At 44.9% G+C, this 19861-nt stretch overlaps 1 protein-coding gene across 1 annotated transcript in view; it reads left to right on the forward strand.

Moving 5' to 3' along the window:
* Window positions 1-19861, forward strand: part of ADAMTS17 (ADAM metallopeptidase with thrombospondin type 1 motif 17) — a gene marked incomplete at both ends in the record, with an annotated part of 237322 nt that overhangs the window by 75533 nt on the left and 141928 nt on the right. Inside the window, one exon of the mRNA XM_084254463.1 lies at window positions 18649-18754. Within this exon, the coding sequence (XP_084110589.1) occupies window positions 18649-18754 (106 nt within the window). The remainder of the gene's footprint in view (window positions 1-18648; window positions 18755-19861) is intronic.

Here is a 19861-nt window from a genome sequence, read left to right on the forward strand (position 1 = left end):
AATAAAGCAAATAGGAGAAAATGTTATCAGTAATTGGGTCTAGAGGAAGGAATGAGGCTGATTACATTACAATCAAAGGTTGAAAGTTCTTTCAACTTTTCTATGTTACAATATTTTCACAATGAATGGCTGGGTGAGGGGAGCAAAAAAAAGTGCAAACAGGAAAAGCATATGCTCTTGCTGTAGCCAGGGTGGCGCATGTATTTGGGGTGAATTTATTTCAGTTGGAAAAAAAGACCCAGTAGGACTTGATAGACACCCAGGTTACTGGATGTTTCCCATGTTCCTGGGGTTAGCCTGATCCTGGCAAGGAGTCAGCTGATAGAGAAACCTGATGTTGACACATGTCTGTTGTCATAAGGGTATGAAGAGAGTTCAAGGTTAGACTTTGAGTTCAAGTTCATGCTCTTGGTTAAAGAAATGAACAGGTGGGCGTCTGTTGATAAGAATTTACCCACCAGAAGTCAGAAAGGCAATGCTTTAGCAGTAGATTATGAACCTATGCTATTAAGACCTTGCACATAGGTCTCAGTTTCCTCCTCTGTAAAATGGGTTGATATTTGTTTCATAAAATTGTCTATAGCAACCATGTAAAGTGCTTATCACATTTCTGGCACACATTTTAAAAGCTGTCGTGTACTGATATTCAGAGAGAGAAGGGGAACTAGAAGAATAAACTGAACAGTTTATGTCTTGCATGAAAGGAGCATTTGTACTTTTGAATACTTCTGAATCTCCAGTGCTCCCACACAGGCCAAGGGGACTCTTTCTTCTACCCAGGACAGTCAGAATTATTCTCCCCTTGGCCATTTCTTGAGCATGAGGCTGCCATGAATTTGCCATCGCTCTCCTTGACTCCCTCCTCCAAAGCACATGGGGGGTTCTGGTTGAGCCCATCTACAAAACACAATTCCAGGACTTCTGGGCATGCTGGGAACTGGTTTGCTTTTTTTTTTTTTAAAGAAAATTTTCTGTATTTTTTTTTAAGACTTACTTATTTATGCATACAAGAACTGGAGTACAGGCCAGAGATGTGGGGGTGAGAGGATTCACCAGAGACAGAGGGGAACAGAACAGGCAGACCAACTGAAATATACTGCTGAGGGGAGCAGTGGGTGAGTCAGGAGAGGTCTGCTGCATCACGTGGGTAGCTCCCTGGCCAGGGATCGAACTCATACAGCTGTAACTGGTGATAGCTTCATAGGTTGCATCTTTACCCCATACGCCACCAAGGAGGCCCTTATTTGCTTTTTTGGAAATCAAGACACTGAGTTGGAAATGGAGAAAGCCCTATTCAAAGATAGTAAAGTAATCTCACTATGTGGGAACTGGGTTTTGAGTGGTCAGTTGTCAGTTTCCTGTTTTAAATTCTTCAGTGTTTTTGAGAATGCCTACTTTTTTTTTTCTTTTTTTTCTAATTTTTTAGAAAATTTCTCATTTTTAAGAAAATTTTGACTTTGAGTTCTGGAAGACATTTTTGAACAGCATTATCAAAATATCACTTTCATTCTATAGTGGTTTATCTGTCTGACATATATTCTTCATTGTCTTTTAGTGAATTTATAGTGTTCTACAGTCATCACCAGAATTTGCTTTTAGAACATTTCCATCCTCCTAGGAACCCTGAATCCTTTAGAAGTCACCTCACATTCCTTCCCAACTTTTATGATATCTAGCAAAGCTCCAGACAACCACTAATAGACTTTTTATCTCTATGGATTTCACTATTCTGGATAGTTCCTCTAAATAGACTCATATGATATATGTCCCTTTGTGTCTTGTATCTTTCATTTAGCATAACATTTCCAAGATTCAACCATGTTTTAGCATTTTTCAGTTTATCGTTCCTTTTTATTGTTGAATACTGCTCTATCACATGGATACCCCAGTTTTGTTTATGCATCCATCCGTTGATGGCTGTTTGAGGTATTCATACTTTTGGACTTTTGTGAACAACTCTCCTGTGAACATTTGTAAGTTTTCATATGATTTTCAGTTCTCTTACTAGTCACATGGTAGCTCTATGCTTAACATTTTGAGAAACTGTCAAACTATTTTCCTATGGGCCTGCATCACTTTACATTCCTACTGGCAATGTATAAAGGTTCTAATTGTTCTGCATCTTTGCCAATACCTGTCTTTTTAATTATAGTCATTTTGGTGGGCTTAAAGGTAGTATTTTACTGTGGTTTTGATTTGCATTCCCCAATAGCTAAACACGTTAAACATCTTTCCATATACTTGCTGGCCATTTGTACCTTCTTTGAAAAAAATTAACTTTTCAGCTACTTTACCCACTTTTGACTTGGGTTTTCTTTTTATTACTGAATTGTAACAATTCTTTTTTTTTTTTTTAAGATTTATTTATTTATTTATGCAAGCACTGGGTACAGTCAGAAGCGCGGGAGGGTGAGAGAATTCACCAGAGCCAGAGCGGGGAGCAGAGCAGGCAGAAGGACCTAAGTGCACTGCTGAGGGGAACAGCGGGCGGCAGGAGAGGTCTGCACGCCATGTGGGACCCTCCTCCGGCGGCCGGGGAGCAGCCGGGGATCGAACCTGCGCTGCAGAGGCTGCGGGCAGCTTCGCAACCCAGTGCTCAACCACTGTGCACCGGGGAGGCCCTGAATTGTAACAATTCTTTATATATTCTAAATACAAGGTCCTTATCAAATTAATTTGCTTGCAAACATGTTCTCCCAGTGTGGAGACTATTTTTTCACTTTATTAATGTTATGCATTGAAGCATGAAAGTTTCCAACTTTGATGAAGTCCAGTTTATCAATCTTCTCTTATCCTTCGTGTTTTTGGTATCATACCTATAAAGTCATTGCCTAATCTAATGTTTTCTTCTAAGAGTTTTATCACTTTTGCTTTATATTTAGATCTATGATCCATTTTGAGTTAATCTGGGGGGATCTAAATTCATTTCTTTGTCTATGGCTATCTAGTTGTTCCAGCTTCATTTATTAAAAAGAATATTCTTTCCCCTGTTAAATTATCTTGGCCAGGATGACAATTTGGTGGGAAAACCCAGAGATTTTCTCCAGTGGAATACAAGACATCCAATTTCTTTTTTTCCCATTCAGAAAGATGTTTCTGATCTATTCCCAGGACACATCTCTATTTTTTATTTATACATTTAATATAAACTCTCCCCCTTAAGAGCTGCATTTTCTACTCTAAAAAACTAATTACTACTGTTTTAATTCTTTTTTATCAAATATGTAGGAGACTTAGAGCAAGAAGACACCATGATCTCAGAGAGTGAACAAAAGAGAATTTATTTCCAAGGACAGTGTTGAATGTGTTATGGATTTCATCTAAGTAAATATCTTTATTCAATTTTTATGAATCCACCTATTTCTAAATCTGAGGATGTTTTATGAAAGGTTCTCTTTCCCTTTGAAATATCAAAGAGTTGTCAGCTATGCCTAGAGCTCCAGAACCCAGCAGAACTGCTCTCTGGAAGCATCAGGATGAAGTATCCAGGTGGCTTGGTCAGTGGCAGACAGGATGAAGATATTAACAGTATTCAAAAGGGGTGTTCCTTACCTGTCTTTGAAGGGAGTCAGTTCAATGTCCAGGTTAAAATTGGGTCAAGTGCGGCAAGCCAGATCAAGAGTGAGGTGAGTCAAACATAGTAAGGGCATGATGGCTCTGTCCACCTGGATGTATCCTTACCCGGCACCCTAGAGAGTGGCCCAAGACCACCAAAGAAAGTGCCACCCATGCCCCTACTTGTTACTCTCCTGTCTCCAGCCTTCTAAATGTTGTGTTGATGAAAGCATTTAGAGACTAAGCACATTTTGACACTGACAACTAAAGCTGCTAATAATTATGAAATTGTTCTGTGCTTCTTAGCACAGAAGTTTTTGCTTGTTATACACTTTTTGTTAGATTTTTGTAACACTTGGGATTGGCCATAACTGCAGTCATAAATAATATTTGTAGAGTATTTACTATATGAAAAGTACTCTTACTCACATTGTTCATTGAATCCTCAACTCTATGAGGCAGGAATTAATCTCATCTTATAAATGGGGGGAAAGGCTTAGAGAGATTAAATAATTGCCATAATTACCCAGGTGGTAGATCAGTTGTGGAATTCAGATGCAGATTGGAGTCCCCAGGCTTCCCTGTTTACCCTCTCAGAAATTTCTGGCCCAAAGAGAAATCACCTGTGGTTTATATCCTGAAGAATGGCCAAGGAAGCCAAGGATACATTGGAAGCAGTGACTTGCAAGTAAGCTTTGCTTGAATAAGCACAATCTTGGTTTTCTTGGGGAGCCAGACCATACCCCTAATCATGAATCAATAACACTGATCTTAAGCTCAATTCTCAGAGAGACAGGGTCTCTCATTGGATTCACTGGTAATCTTGCCAGTGGCACACATGTCTTTAATGTCTGAGTCTTCCAACAGAAGAATGGAAATGTACTAGACACTCCTTTCAGGGAGTTCCATTTGCCCTCAGCTGTAGAGCCACCAGGACCTTGTGGACCGGAAAGGGATCTCTTGCCTTGACCACTTATTCCAGTTCAGTCAGGGAGGGACAACTAGTCAACCCAGAACAGGGCTGCTCAGTGTAGGTCTCCTGTGAGTCTTCAGGATTCCTGGTGGGTGTGTCATGACTCCATGTGGTGTTATCTATGCTGGAGGAACTCAGATGATGGGGAGGAGATTCAGTCATAACCTGAAATCAGTGCTAGAAATGAGGTTCCCACTCCCGTGACAGTGGGACAGTCATGGGGCTGGAGTTATAAAAGGAATGCCAGATATTTGGGCCTGAATCCATTTGGTACATGTTCCAGACGAGATCCAGACATAAAATCTAAAAAACAATCCAGGAAAATCGTCACCTCATCTGATCCTCCACATCAACATCTTGCTTTGCTTTGGGACGTTTGCCCCTCCACCTTCTGGTTCGTTTCCCACATTCGCCAGTCCATCTGATTTATTATTGCCTGAGCATTCTGCATGCAGTTGGGAGGGCTGTCTTTGGCTGTAGCCAGAGCCTGCCCAACACAGTGCAAGGGTCAGGAAATAGCAGTCCACATTCCTAGGTTATTATGTTTTTAAATAAAAATCTTCTATTGGGAGGGTTGGAATTAATATTTATTTTATGATACCAAACCAAGGTGCAAAAACACCCAGAGGTCAATAGAATAGGGTAGGGACGTTCTATTCTTGTAAGACAGTTGTCTTTGCAGGGTAGTCATCAACTTGTCATGGAAAAATGTCACAGCAAACCTCCATTTCTCCATGATGTCATTGTCCTAGTTGCAATAATCTGGCCTGTTTCAGAGGATGTCCACACCGTCTTTGGAATTGGGTTTGTCATTTAGGGAGGTAGTACGGGTGCCATTAAGAAGTGGGCTGAACAGATGAACACAGAACATTCTGTGAATTCCAGTACTATGAAAATTGGATGGTGATCAGGTCAGCCATATACTTAAAAAATGGCCAAAAATTGTGTAATTCCATATTCTCAGTAGATAGTCTAGAAGGACAGATCTTTTTTTTAAAGGGTTTCTCCAGCCTTGTCTCCAAGTTTTGTTTGATTGTGTTAGACCAAAAACAAACAAACAAAAACAAGCTCAGTTCTGTTCCTGTGCTGGTGGGCACTAGTATGGGGCATTTTCGGGGGGGGGGGGGGTGCTGTGCGCTGGAATAGCCAGAAAGTTCTCCTTTGACTTTAGACTGGAAGCTGACAGATTGGATGTTGATATCAATTTTCTGAATGACAGTAGCAGTTTGTCAGTATCTTTCAAATGGAGAGCAAAATCAATGAGTGGCTTTATGTTCTGTTTTTATTCTTACTGGCCCCAATCACATCCATTTTTTAAGAAATACTCGTTTGAAGAAAGCAATTGGTTACAAAGTCAATGTATACTGTGCTGTGTGAAGTCCATTTCCACATACGCTCGTTTCACAGATCCCAATAAAAAACTCCAAGATGCAATAAAGGGTCTACAGTTAAATGCAGCCCCAGGGGAAGAAGTAGAAAGACCTTGTCAAAACAGAACAGATGGGTTTCTTTTTAAAGTTGGTATTTATATTTTACATATATATTTGTAAGCCACATATAACTATAAATATGTATATATGCATATTGTAAGCCACATATAACTATAAATATGTATATATGCATATTGCTCAGCTGTTTTTGGTTTTCCTTTCAATTTTATCTTCTTTACAACCACAGTGTCCAACTTAAACTGAATACTCAATTCAAGGTGTTTTCTTAGTAAAGCTCGTGTTTGACAAAACCCGCCTTTCACCTTGGCTTGGCTACTCTTTTAAAAGTAACATTATTGGTGAATAATGGCAGTGAGACCCTTACTCATTTATCCCATGAGTCAGTTAGTTGAGATCTGGCAAAGAAATTCACATTCTACAAACTGTTGGTGGTTATCACCTTCTGAGAAATGCTCGGGTAATCCCCGAGGGCTGAAGGATCAAGTTCCCAGGATCTTTTGGTCTGACTTGGCTATCCAGAGAGGGCTTTTTTTTTTTTTTCCTGGGGAATGTCCTTGATTATATGCTGGGATTTCTTGTTAGAGAGAGAGAGAGAGAGAGAGAGAGAGAGAGAGAGTGTGTGTGTGTAACTTCTTTGAGTCTATAGCCCCCTTTGGAAATTTGATAAAAACTATAAACCTTCTTGCAAGAGGTATACACATTCATTAACAAATTTTGCCCTGTTTCAGGGTTTAAAGACATCTGTGTTAGAATCTTTTTTAGTTTATGTTTTAACAGAAAACTCCCTGGACCGTGAACAGTAGTTGCCTAATTTCTGTAGTCCCTGGGATGCATTATGCACAGGCCTGGCTGTTTGTCTCCTGGGCCTACCTTCATCCCCTCAGGCAGCAATCCCCTTCCTCAGTGGGGGTCCAGGCAGGGGCTACAACCAGACTGCATGGTCCAACAGGTTCTCATTCTTGGCTACAGCAGGAACATGCCTCACCTCTTGATGGCTTGATTTTTCTCACCTGTAAATGGAGATGATAATAATGTTTCTTTACAGGCTGGCAGTTGTGTGTGTGCATATGCAGGTGTGCTCATGTGTGTGGGCTTATGTGCACACATGTGTTGTGTGTGCATGCATTCATTGTGCACATATATACACACTTATGTATATTCCCAGATATAACCACTTCTCTATGCCTGCACATCTTTCAGTTCTCTAGACAGACCAAATTACTCCCTAAAATTTGTGCATCAGTTTATGCTCATCAACATCAGCAGAGAGTCTTGAACCCCGATAACCTTGCTAGCATGTGGGGTGTGAATTGCTATCTTCTAGTGACTTTTGCTTCTTTGGCTACCAGGGAGTTGAGTATCTTTTAAATTTGTTTGTAAGAATTAAAAATAACTTGGTCACTTTTTTCCTTTGTCTTTAGCTTTGCTTGTGATGCCTTTTGTCACTAGACACCATCCTTTGTATCATCTGTTATGATTTCTGATGTTTAGGTCTTCTTTTAAAAATTCTTTGCTATTCTAGGGTCGTAATGGCATTTCCATGCCTTATCTTTTGGAGAAATTCATTGTATGAATTCATTTTATGAGGAGGGGAATTTACTTCATTTGTCTCCATGTGGGTCAGCTATTGTTCCAGAACCATTTATTAAATAGTCTGTTATTTTTAGTTATCTAACATTTTAAGAAGAGTCAGGAAATCTGGACTTTTTGGTAAACTCTCTTAATTTTTAATTGTTGATGAATGATTAAAAGTTTACTTGCTTACTAAATGGTTCAAACAGAATATTTCTGCAGTCCAACTCCTCATGGCCTCTAGTTTACAGTCTGTGTTGTGAAGGTCTAGTTCAAAAGTTCAAGTCCCTGCTGCATCACTAGCTAGTTCACCATGGACACTCCCTATCTGATGCTGGGTACTTGCCATTTGACCTTGGCAGAGTTTTCCCGGGGCCTTAGTTTCCTCATTGGTACCAGGGGGATACTCACAGTAGGACCCTCACCACATTTTTAAGTATAAGAGGAGATAATGTGAGCCCCAGGGTCTGGTGCACACATGATGTGTGTTTGGTAAACATTAGTGTTTATCACCATCATCTTCATCATTTAATCTCCCCTGTTCCTGCTGACATCTTAAACAGCAGGGGGTGGTATTTTATGAAATTTAAGTTGGAGGGACTGGTATGCACGCAAGCATTCATTCACTGATGGGACTTATTGAGAACATGTTTTACCTACACTGTTCCTTGTTAGTTGAATTGGTGAGAGTGCTGGTCCGGAGGTGCTCAGCATATCCACAGACACCGGATTTGTCCAGATGCCTGCATGCTGATGAAGACAGGCTCACACAGTGGTAAAGGAATGAAGATGGACTCTGGGCACCTACAGGCAGAGAGGACTGTGGCCTGGCAGGATCAGGGAGGGTCAATGAAGAGGGGACACTCAAGTCTGGAGTTTTCAGAATGAATCGGATCAAGGAGAGATAAAGAAGATGACTTCTGAGGAGTTAATGCAAAATCAGCTTTAAGTGATGACAAGTTTTTGGACTTGGGATCAGAGAGAAAGGAACAAATCCCTGGGTTTCCAAGCAGCAGGGAAAGATAGTGCTTGATTACTGAGATGGGTGGGGGAGGGAGAGTCTGTCCAAGTCTGCACACTGTAGAACCTGGAGCATGGGGAAGTCGAGGCCACTCAGACTGTGGTAGCACATCTGTTTGGTGCGGACTGACTGTGGGTGACTGTGGGACAGACGGGCTGGCCAGCTCGGTGGATGCCACAGCAGAAGTCGAACAGGAAGGAGCCTGGTCTGTGGGATGGGAACCATCATCAGCACAGAGGTGACGTGGGGCTGTAGGAAATTGTTGAAAAGATAAACAAGGCTGTTTCATTCTCTACCTTTGCTACTTTAATGACAGACATTGACATTCTCCCTGTTTCTGTAGTCCAGGATCATCTTAGCAACATCCAACCTGAATGTTCGTGTCCCCCTGATCCCTATGTTGAACTCCTACCCCCAATATGATGGTGTTAGGAGATTTGGAAGGTGGAACCTCCTGATGAGATTGGTGCCCTTCTAAAAGGTTCCCCAGATGGCTCCCCAAGTCCTTCTACCAGCAAGAAGATGTGGCCCAGAAGACAGCCTGCACCCCACCATGCTTGGCACCCTGATACCAGACTTCCAGCCTCCAGGACTGAGAAGTAAATTCTGTTGTTGATAAACTGCTCAGTCTGTGGTCTTCTATTATCACTGCTCCGCAGGACTAAAACAGTTGCTTTCAGGCAGTGAGTGGACCCAACAATATGATTTCAGCTCAAAGGCAGAGCCTGAGCTTCACACCACCATAGGACAGAAACAGTCCCCAGAGGGGTTGTCTTCCTAGCCCATCGCGCCTCTGCCCTGTGCCTGGCACCTGACCTCATGGTGCCATATCCACATAGTGAATGTTTCTGTTGAAGAACTAACCTCTGTTTTGTTTTCAAATAAAATGGAAGGTTTCCATCTCTCTCCCATCTTGCAGAGGCAGAGCCCTGACTAGGCTCCCCTCATGCCCCATCAAGAGCAGTGCATCAACCACCAAGTGACAGCTGGCTTCCCATTAGGGTTCCTGCCATTGAGGGGTTATAGTGTGGGGCCAGGGGCCTGGCCTGCCTTCCCACCCCCATTCACAGCCTGGGAGCAGGGCCCACACTAGGGGAGCCTCACACAAAACACACACTGGAGTGCCCTGGGTGCCACTGTTGCCACTCATCACAGGGTCTCACTGAGATTCCGCATTTTATCCCCAGGAGAGTTACATTGCTGGGCTCAGTATTTAGCAAGAAATGTGATTTCTTAATTATCCTGAGAAAGCTTTCCCTTTTCTTTGCCAACTTGGCAGACATTTCTTTGCATAGCCTTGTATTTTATTCTTCCTGTAGAAATGCAGCTATGAGTGTGAGGGAGTGAAGCTGTCATGGCTGTCTCAGAACTGCCATCAGGAAGGTCCTTGGAAGACAATAAGGGTGGGGGGAGTGACAGAAGAGCTCAGGTGGTTTGAGAAATCCAGGTGATGATAAAATAAAAGCAGACCATCACAGGTACACAGCATTGTGATTGATTGATGTCACTTTGATGCACTAAGAGCAGTATGATTTCATTGATCTATGACATAAATGCTCTTAAGACAAATTCCTTTTTTCTCATTTTTTTGAGATATAACTGACAAAATTGAGAGATATGTCAAGCAAAAAATGTGACTTGCTTTACATGTACATTGTAAAAGGGCCCCCCCTCAACATTGAGTTAATTAACATATCCATCACCTCATATATTTAACCTTTTTTTTTTTTTCGTGAGAATATTTAAACTCTGTTTTCTTCCCAAATGTCAAATACATAGTGTTATCAACTATCATTGTCCTGTGGTACATTAGAGCCTATAATATAAACTCTCAGCCAGGAATCTTGATCGCCTCCAAATTGTTAAACCAAGTTTCTACTCTCTGATTTCACTTGCTTCTGCATCTGTTATAATTTTTAAATTTTAAGTATAATTGACATATAGACAAGCATATCTAAGTAAACTGCTCAGGGAGAATCACAAACTGAGCTCCTGTGTATAAGGAGACCCAGTTCAAGAAATAGGAGAGCACCAGCCCCTGGGCCAACTGCTCTCTCTCCTTCCTCTGGGTGACCAGGATCTGACTTTAATCTTTTTAATTCTAACATCCAGGTGGGCATTTTCCCAAATCAGCATCTGTATCTACTGCATTAAACTCACCATTCAAAGTCCAGTTCCATCCAGCACCATCAAGTTGGCCCCTTCTACCAAAGGACCCGCTCCCTCAACCTTTCCTTATGGTAACCACTAATTGGTCTTAAACTCCAAATGTTTAGTTTTGTTTTATTTAGTGTATTGGGTTGTTTGCTGTCTCTCCCTGCCACACATGCACACACACAAGAGGGCCTGCAGAAGGCCGACCCCGAGAGCTTGCTACATCTCCCTCTTCCCAAGTGGCAAATGCTAGAAGACAGGCTGTGCACCTCGATGGTGCTCAGGGGCCATGTGCAGGGGTTCAGGGGTCTTTTGGAATGGAGCTCAAAGGCTCAATCCCTTGCTGCTCTATCAGGGGTGCCCCCAAAACCACTCAAGTAATGGTACAGGGCGCCCAGGAATGTTGCAGAGTGAAAGTAAGATGTGGACCTGTCTGCTTGGGGGGTGAGGGCCCTGCAGTGACAAATGACAGAGGGGGCAGTGATGGTTGGGGAGGTTGGCAGAGGGGGCAAAGACAGTTGGGGCTCTGTCTTCATTGTCCACTCTCCTGAGGCTTGGACTCAGGCCTGTGGGGAAGGCCTGACCAGGCCGACCCTTCCGGCCCTGCACTGCACTTCGACCTGCTTCCCTTCCTTTTTGCTGGCTGGCCTTCCTGAAGCTATTTTCCCTAGGCCTGCGCTGCTTTTGTTCAGCTTAGGATCCTGCGCCTGGCCCAAGGCCCTCTTCTCCGGCCAGTCAGGAAACACTTGATGACAGATTTGTCAAAATAAGAGGTTTGCAGGCCTGTCTGGGCGGACCTCCCTTCTCTGTGTCCTGAGGTGAACCAGCCGAGCGCCCTTTTCAGAGGGTGTCCTGGCCTGTTCCAGGAGCCCTGAGCCTCTGTGGGGGGCTCCAAGAAGAGGCCCCTTGATCATTTGAGGACTATGAAGTCTGCTCCTGGGGATCCCCTCCCATGTGACAGCCCTGCCCCCACCCCTGGACAGTGCCATTGCGCCAGGAGGGTGGGAAATCTGCCGGAAATGCCCGTGCACTTGGTGCGAGCTGGTCATGGTCTGCGGAATATCAGCAGTTATTTATTTCTCTTCCCTCCCCCTCGCCCAGCATGTTTTGGTTTTCTCAGAGTGCAGCAAACTGTTGGGATAAACTTTTTTGCTTCCAACTTATAAATCCCAGGGGGAATTTACTCCTTCGTTTACACGCCATTCACTAACTCACCAAAGTGTTGTCTTGTAGGAGCCACGGCTCTGACCCAGGGACCACCAAGTCCATGTGGGGACTTGCTGTGTGAATCCCATACCAGGGGTGGCATCTCTTCCCAAAGCCAAGAGCCTGGAGGTACCCAGGAGAGCATGTGAGCAGAGAGCATGTGAGCCCAGTACACGTGGCCCTTCCTCCCCTGTCCCCCTACCGCAAAGCAACAGCTAGTGTGACATTAGAACGGGACCTGCGTGAGTTAGCCTGTGCCTCAGAGACTCCTGGGGAGGCTGAGTTAACAGAAAAGCATGTTGTGGGGGGAAGCTGAAGGGGGCTTCCTTGAGGAGGTGTCAGCATATTCATTGCCCCCCCCAGCCCCAGCCCGTCTCCCTCTGTAGGGGGGGCGGAGCTGTCTGCCCCGGTGATCACACTGGCATGGACTTCCCTTCTCTCACTTGTGCTTTTGGTCTAAAAAGCCTTTGCTTACTCCAGGGTCAGAAAGATTTACTCCTATGTTTTCTTCTAAGTGCTTTATACTTTTAGCTCTTACAGGTTTATTTGTTTTTGTTTTTTTTAGCTTTTCTGGTTTTAGTTCTTGTTAGGTCTGTGATCCATCTGGAGTTAATTTTTGCATATTATGTAAAGAAAGGTATTTGACATCATTCTTTTGCATGCCACTCTCCAGTTATCCCAGCACCATTTGTTGAAAGACTCTTCTTTCTTCCCGCTGAAAGGTCTTGTCACCCTTGTAGAAAATCAATTGACTGTAAATGTGAAGGTTTATTTCTGGACTCTCCATTCTGTTCCGTTGACCTACATGTCTATCTTTATGCCAGGACCACACTGTTTTGGTTACTCTAACTTTTATTAAGTTTCAAAATGGGAATGTGAGCCCTTCAGCGGTCAGGCATGGAAGCTATTGCCTTCAGACTTTGTGCATTTACTTCATCACTTAACTGTGGTAAGTGCTGAGTTTTTCAGTTCATCAGTGTTCTTCTCGGGAAATAGGTGTTGGCACACACACATTCTTGAATTTGCAGTGGCAGCTTCTGCAATGCTCATAGTTCAGGAGGGAATCAGTGCCTCTTTAAGCCACATCCTCCCCCTCTGTCCATGGTGTAAGCATCAAGACCTGGGCTAACTCATCTTTATTCCACTACTATGGGCCCCTGTGGATGCTGAGGAAGAGAAGCAGGGAAATTAGGGTATCTACTGGTGGTGGAATTGCTGAGGCAAGCTTAGCTGGGAGAGGTACTCCTGCTATGCCCCTGGGAGGTGAGGGCACTGAGCTGGGACAGAAAGCCACGGACTGTCAGCTCTAGGAGGCAGTGCCCTCAACCCCAAGCAGTGGGACCACCTCTCCTGCCAGCCTTCCACAGACTTGTCATTGTCTATGCAGAATCCTTGAGGGGGTCAGTGACGTGGGGTAGAGGTGATATTCCTGTACCGCTGACCTCAGAGAATGTAAGCCAAATTGCAGAAAACAGACCTAAGTTAGTTAAATAACTTGGGTAGAGTTAGGAAAGATAAGCAGCACTTCAGTGAGAACTGAATTTCTCCATTGCAATGGGTAAGGACGTCACTGTCCCTCATATAGGATCTGATTTCCTGGAGTCCAGTCAATGCTCATCGCTCATGCAGTCCATGCTTAGGAATGTCTGCTCACTAGCATTTACTTGTAACCCCAAATCAGCACTCACGGTGCTTTTGCAGACATAAAAGCCGCACGCTCTGGGCCGAGCAAGGCGAAGCGCCGGCTTCTGGTTTCAGCTCTCCTCGTGCAAACAGACCTCCTTTCACAATCTACCTAGTGCCGTGGTTTCTTTGTGTTTTGGTGCTTTTTACAGGTGAGTTTGCTGTGTAGGAGATCACTGAAGTGCTGTTTAGTTATTGTTACTGACCGTATGTGACTATATATGATGGAAGGTATCTGAACAGAAGCACACATGTAACAAGCACATATGTAACATGATCGTTGGGGGAGGGTGTCAACAGAGGCTCACAGGACCCCAGCCCTGAATAGCCCAGGAGTAATGCTTCTCTATTGGAGAATTCGGTGTTTACAGTGACTTTATAGAATCTGACGGTCATGAGTAATGAGAACTGACTGTAGTTTATTTTTCATTTGTCACATCCTAGACTCTCAGACATTTTCTCTTAAAAGCTGTTCACAGATTCAGATCACCTACAACCACGTAGTGAAGTTGAGGAGAACGCAGGGACCTTTTGATGAACCTGAATGCGCCACCCATGCCCTCACTGTTCCCAGCACTGTGACTGCCCGGCGAACACAGTCAGCGTGGTGACCCAGTGGAAATCATGAGGGTGTTGGGACCTTGCACGGTCTGTGGGAGAAACTCAACTGTTTTTTTCGCATAGGGAGAGCCCAAGAAGGTCTGAGTAATGGGCAACAAGGCCAACAGCTGCAAACTGTTTACACATGACAATTTGCTGGATGAACCAGAGTTTATACAGTTGTGTGTTGTTTACTCCTTAAGTCTAGAAAGGATCAGATGGTCAAATCTGAATAGAAAGCTTAATTGCTTACACCATGCAGTTTTCTACTGAAAAAGGAAAATAATTAAACCTCCTCATTCAGGTTCCTCTCCAAAACTGTGTTCCCACCAAAAACGAGAGGGTGTCCATGCTGAGTTGACACAGTTGGGCCGATGGGCCAGGGGCCCTGGTGGTCTGCTTTTCTAGATGAGTTAGGTACTTTTCTGTGGGCCTCAGGAGAACTCTCTGGAACCCTTCATTTCTACCCTCAGCATTTCACAAGTATGTTTTGCTTCCCTATTCTGTGCCAGGGGTGCAGTAGAGATGAGTGATTTGCTGTTAAGGCACAGACACACGCTCCATTATGTGCTGACAGGGAACACCCTATGTGTCTGCTCGCAGAGGAAGCCCAAGTCCATAGAGTTGGGGTGTTTTTGGCCTCCCACCTCTTCCATATGTCATCTTGGATAAATGAGACATAACCAATAACTTTAATTTTCCTACTAAGTACATATTCATTTTATTAGACTTAAGTTAAAAAAAGAAAGAAAATTAAAAAGGTCTGTAGTGACTCCACTGTGTCGTGGAGGTAACTGCTAGTAATATTATGTTTCTCCCTCGAGTCTTTTTATCTTTAGGATTAAAAGCATTTGCACTTAAATGCACGCAACCTGTACTCTCTCCCACCCATGTCTCTGCATAAACACACATTAAGATTTATGAAAAATCTGCTCAATCCTCTAAGATTATTCATTGTTGCTGGTCACCCAGACTTGGGTGAGGGATACCCAGGGTTTGCCTGGAGGCGTGTAGGTGTTGGAGGAAGAGAATCTTTGTTTTTTATCCAAGCGTGGGCCCCGATTAGTCACGTCACTGGTTTCTGAGCCTCCATTTCCGTCCATAACACGGGGCCAGGCACACCTGCCAAGTCAGGGAGGACAAAGTCTGCAGAGCTGTGCTTGCCTGGGGAGGGGGCCCACACAGATGCCAGTGGCCTTTCTGCCTCCCTTTTGTTCCAAGGAACTCTGCAAACATGTGGAATTGATGTTTTTAAATTTTCAAAACTGAGCCCTCCTCTGATTTCTTTTGGGTGGAATTTTAAATGGTGGAGTTGAACCCTTTGGTGGCTCCCCCCTAGGGCCTGAGAAATCCTCCTTGTCGGTGTAGGGAATTCCCAGCAGGAACACGCTGTCCACTGACTGCAGCCCAACGTGTGTTCACAGACTCATGTTATCATAAAAGGAATCCATATAGAAAAAAGTGGGTTTCCTCACATCTCGACAAGCACCGGGAGCATCAGCTAGATCTTTCTAGGCTGGAGCTTTCACAGCCAGAGGGGACCAGGCATCTCCTGGCCCCAGCATGCCCTTCCATAGCAGCTTTCTTTCCAGGAAACATCCAGGCATAGAGGTGGGCTTTGTTTTCCGCTGAAGCTTCTAGCTTAATTGCCTTTCATTCCCTGCAGCTCTTACTTTTACAACAACCTGGGATTTTCTCCAGACTTTGTTTTGCGAGTTCTAAGCATTTCCATACCGTCCCTCATAAATGCATTCGGCTCCTGTGCTGTTATGGGGAGGTGGGGGGGAGCGCATTTTCTTTTATGCATTTGGCCTTGCTCAGTTTTATGACCAAGCAATTCGGGATTGGAATAAATCATTAAAAGCACTAGACCTTAATCCACCTTGGTGGGAGGGCATTTCATGTAAATAGACTGATCTTTTGTTTTCTAGTAAAAAAGAAAAAAAAAATCATCTGTGTCTTGGAAAAATTAAAATGCAATTATGGAAAGGCTCTTTGCTTCGCTGGTTCTCTAGCTTCCAATGTTACCTAATGAGAGGGGAAACTCGGGACTGCTGGGGCTGAGTGTGGCTGAGACCAGGGGACGTGTTTGTGTGGCATTTAAAGTCTGCTGGATCAGCAGGCTCTCCTGGGAGGGCAGACCCAGCACAGCTGGCCTTCCAAGTCCGCCTCTCCCCCTCCCCCTCCCCAGATTCCTGCTCCAGCATCTGATTGTTTCTAATTGATTCATTGACCCAGGAGGCTGTAGCCTGGGCTGGGAGGGCACCGCTGGGTGTGCGTCCGAGTGTGTGCGTGTGTGCATGCACATACCATCGGGGCTATGTAGACACATTCCACCTACTCACTGCTGGACTTTTTGCAGCAACCCACAAAGCATTTTTAAACAAAACCAGAATAATGACCTTGAAGACACCGGGAAGCCGGAGAGCGTCCTTGCTGCTTGTCATGGCTCTCCTGCCAGTCGTCGGTGAGGCTGGCTGATGGTGTCCACGTGCACAGAAAAGCTTCTTAAAGCCAAATGACATTTTTTCCCTTTTTAAAAAAAAAAAAATTCTTTAACCTCGACTGAGCACACTGCATGTTTCCAAATAAATAGACACGTAGCGTGGTGCGGGCTTGGGGAGCTGAGCTCCCGGTGCAATCTCCTTGCAGAGCAGAAGCTGGTGAGCACCTCCTGCAGTGGTTGCAGGAGGAGGGAGGACCCCGTGTGGGGTTGGGGTTTGAATTTGATGTCAAGTGAGGATGTTGATTTAGCTATTTGTGAGAAGGAGGGAGGTTCTTTTTTAATTAATTCCCAGTTCCTTTTCCTCCACCCAATGCCAGCTCCTTCTTTCCTGTCTCCTGTGCCTGAGACTGTCAGCTCCTGAGATACCTTGTATGCTTTAGTGAAAGGGGCCCTCCCAGTGGGGCAGCTCGGTGGGGGACTGTGTCTGTGGGTGGAGAACAGGCGCCCCGCTCTGTGGCCACCACCTCCCACACAGGGCCTATGGGCAGAGGCAGGCTGACCACTCGACACTGCTGCATGGCACATGCCCGGCCAGCAGGCCACTGTCTGCTCCACATCCCTATGATCTCACCATAAGGGGAGCACTGAGCCTCCTTGGGCCTGTGACCCACCAGCCACCTGGTGCCACCACCCATTCATGCATTTCCCCAGGTGCATTCAGGCGTCAGCTACCACTGGCAATGATGGGGGTGCAGACAATTCCAATCCTTACTCGAGTGACTGTCCCAAGTCGTAGGGCTCCATGGACTTATCTGTCCAGCTGGTCACTTGGCCGGGGGCACTGCTGAGACAAGCCCTGGGGTCATCTGCTCAAGATAGAGCTGTTTGTCCTGGGTGCCAAGACAGCAGAAGCTAAGAGGAAGTGTGGGGGCTGCTTGGGCCATGGGGGGCTCTGGGGACAGGGGCTCAGCCTGGATATGTGACTGGCGCATGGCAGATAGTCCCACATTCTTCAGCTCTGCCCGTCCATTTGGAGCCCCATGAAGTTCACACACATCACTGCCAGGGTAGCCTTTCTCCTCCTAGAAACTGTCATCCTCGGTATCAGCCCTTTGCTCACCCCATGCCTACCTCACGCCTACATCCCTCCTGGCTGCTTCAGTTGGATTTCCTGCCTCAAAGAGGATCCTTCCCCAATCAGGTGTGTGTAAGGAGGAGCGAGTCCCTATGTGGGCTCATCCTCACCCATGGCTCCCAGCCCCACCTCTTCTCACTTCCTCTCTGTCCCTGTGGGTCCTGGTCCCCTTCTCACTCCAGGGCTCCTGAAGCATTTTCCTGAACATTCTGTACAAGCCTTCCCTGGCCTGCTTTCTGAGAACCCCAGCCCCAGTCCAAGCTTACACCCTAAGAGTATCAAGGCTAACAAGGGCTGGGACTGGGTGGGGGCAGAGGTGCCCAGGCTGCAGAATGCAAGGAGACCTCCTGCCAGGGGCCATGCAAGGGCTGGCAGCACCTGTGAGCAAAACAAACCCTCTTTTAACTCTGCAGTGTGGGTGCCTCGCTTTGCTGGCCTCACGTGGTCTCAGCACTGGTCTCGAAGTTAGACAGTTCTGGCTTAGTGTCCCAGCACAGCTGTCAATCCAGGTGACTTCAGGAAGGCTCACTTTCCTCTCCCAGCCTCTGCGTGGCTGATACCTCCATCCTGGGCAAGGAGAGCATATTAGATAATGTGGCCAAACTGCCAGCATGTGACCTGGTGTTTATTCAATGCTTGAGAGAGGCTGGTGGGGCTAATATCAGGGGACACTGAAACATCCTCCCCAGCCAGCTCCCACTTTGCGCTCTGGAACCACAAGTCCAGCCCTATGGTCGTCACGTCCCAGTGTGCCCTTTTTTGACTGTGCCTAGTATTGACCATGTGGACTTGCCCAGAGCGGTCAGGGCCACCCACCTTCTGAAGAGGACATGCTCTGTGTCTCTGCTATAGGAATCGCTTACTTGGGAGGCGTCTGCAGCGCTAAGCGGAAGTGTGTGCTCGCCGAGGACAACGGGCTCAACCTGGCCTTCACCATTGCCCATGAGCTGGGCCACAAGTAAGTATTGATGCTGCGTTGTCCTGCGTCTTCCTGTTCCTTTCCGAAGACATGGTTTTTCTTTTAACTTGGATTCTGTGCATTCTAAAACAGGATGCCTTGGCTTCTTCCAGAATAAGGGCTGAGGTGAGCGAGCCCAACCCGGTAGGGAATCCAAGAGATGACTTAAAAGACAGATCTAGAGAGGTGAAATGCTAACTGAATCTTTGTATCTATTCTTTTTTAGGTAAACATTTCAATGTAGCTTATTATAGACCCAGCATTTCAAGTTATTTATGAGAGTTATTTATGAGAATTTTCCCAATGGTTTTCAAAGTATTCCCCAAAGCCTCCCTTGTGGGGGCCATTGCAATGGGGGTAAGGGCTGCTGGCAGGCTGGAATAACTTCCATCCTTCCCTGTTGCAACTGTATTTTTCTGTTTTACATAGTGAACTTATTAGTCAGGGCACTCAAATGTTCTGTACTGTTTGCATGTATCATGGTAAAGAAAAGTTGTCTTGGTGATGCTGAATATGAAAGTGCAGGGCTGTGTCAGAATTGCAGGGGCTGCAAAAACAGATGACTGGATCAAGAAGATGTGGTACATGTACACCATGGAATATTACTCAGCATTCAAAAAAGATAAACACATGCAATTTGCAGCAACATGGATGGAGCTGGAAGGGATCATGCTCAGCGAAATAAGCCAAAAAGAAAAAGAAAAATACCGGATGGTCTCACTCATAGCAGGAATCTAGAAAACCTAAATAAGGGACCAGGAAAAAATAACTATAAGAAAGTAAAAATCAAAATCAACAAACAACTATGAACCAGAGACACACTATTGGGGGGGCAGGGAAAGGAGGGATTGGGATCAAAATAAGGGGGTTGCAATTATATGGGGAATATAAAAATAAAATAAAATAAAAAATAAAGTAGCTTCAAAAAGTATTAAATACCTAAAAATAAATCTAATAAAGGAAGAGAAAGACATATTCAATGAAAACTGTAAGACATTGCCAAAGAAACAATAGAAGATACAAAAGAAAAAAAAAGAATTGCAGGGGCTGTCATTTTTCATGTGCTCTGGGGCTTTCATCATTCATTTATTTAGATTCTTCACTGGA

This window comes from Talpa europaea, assembly GCF_964194135.1.
Source record: "Talpa europaea genome assembly, chromosome: 14".
NCBI classification, from domain to species: domain Eukaryota; kingdom Metazoa; phylum Chordata; class Mammalia; order Eulipotyphla; family Talpidae; genus Talpa; species Talpa europaea.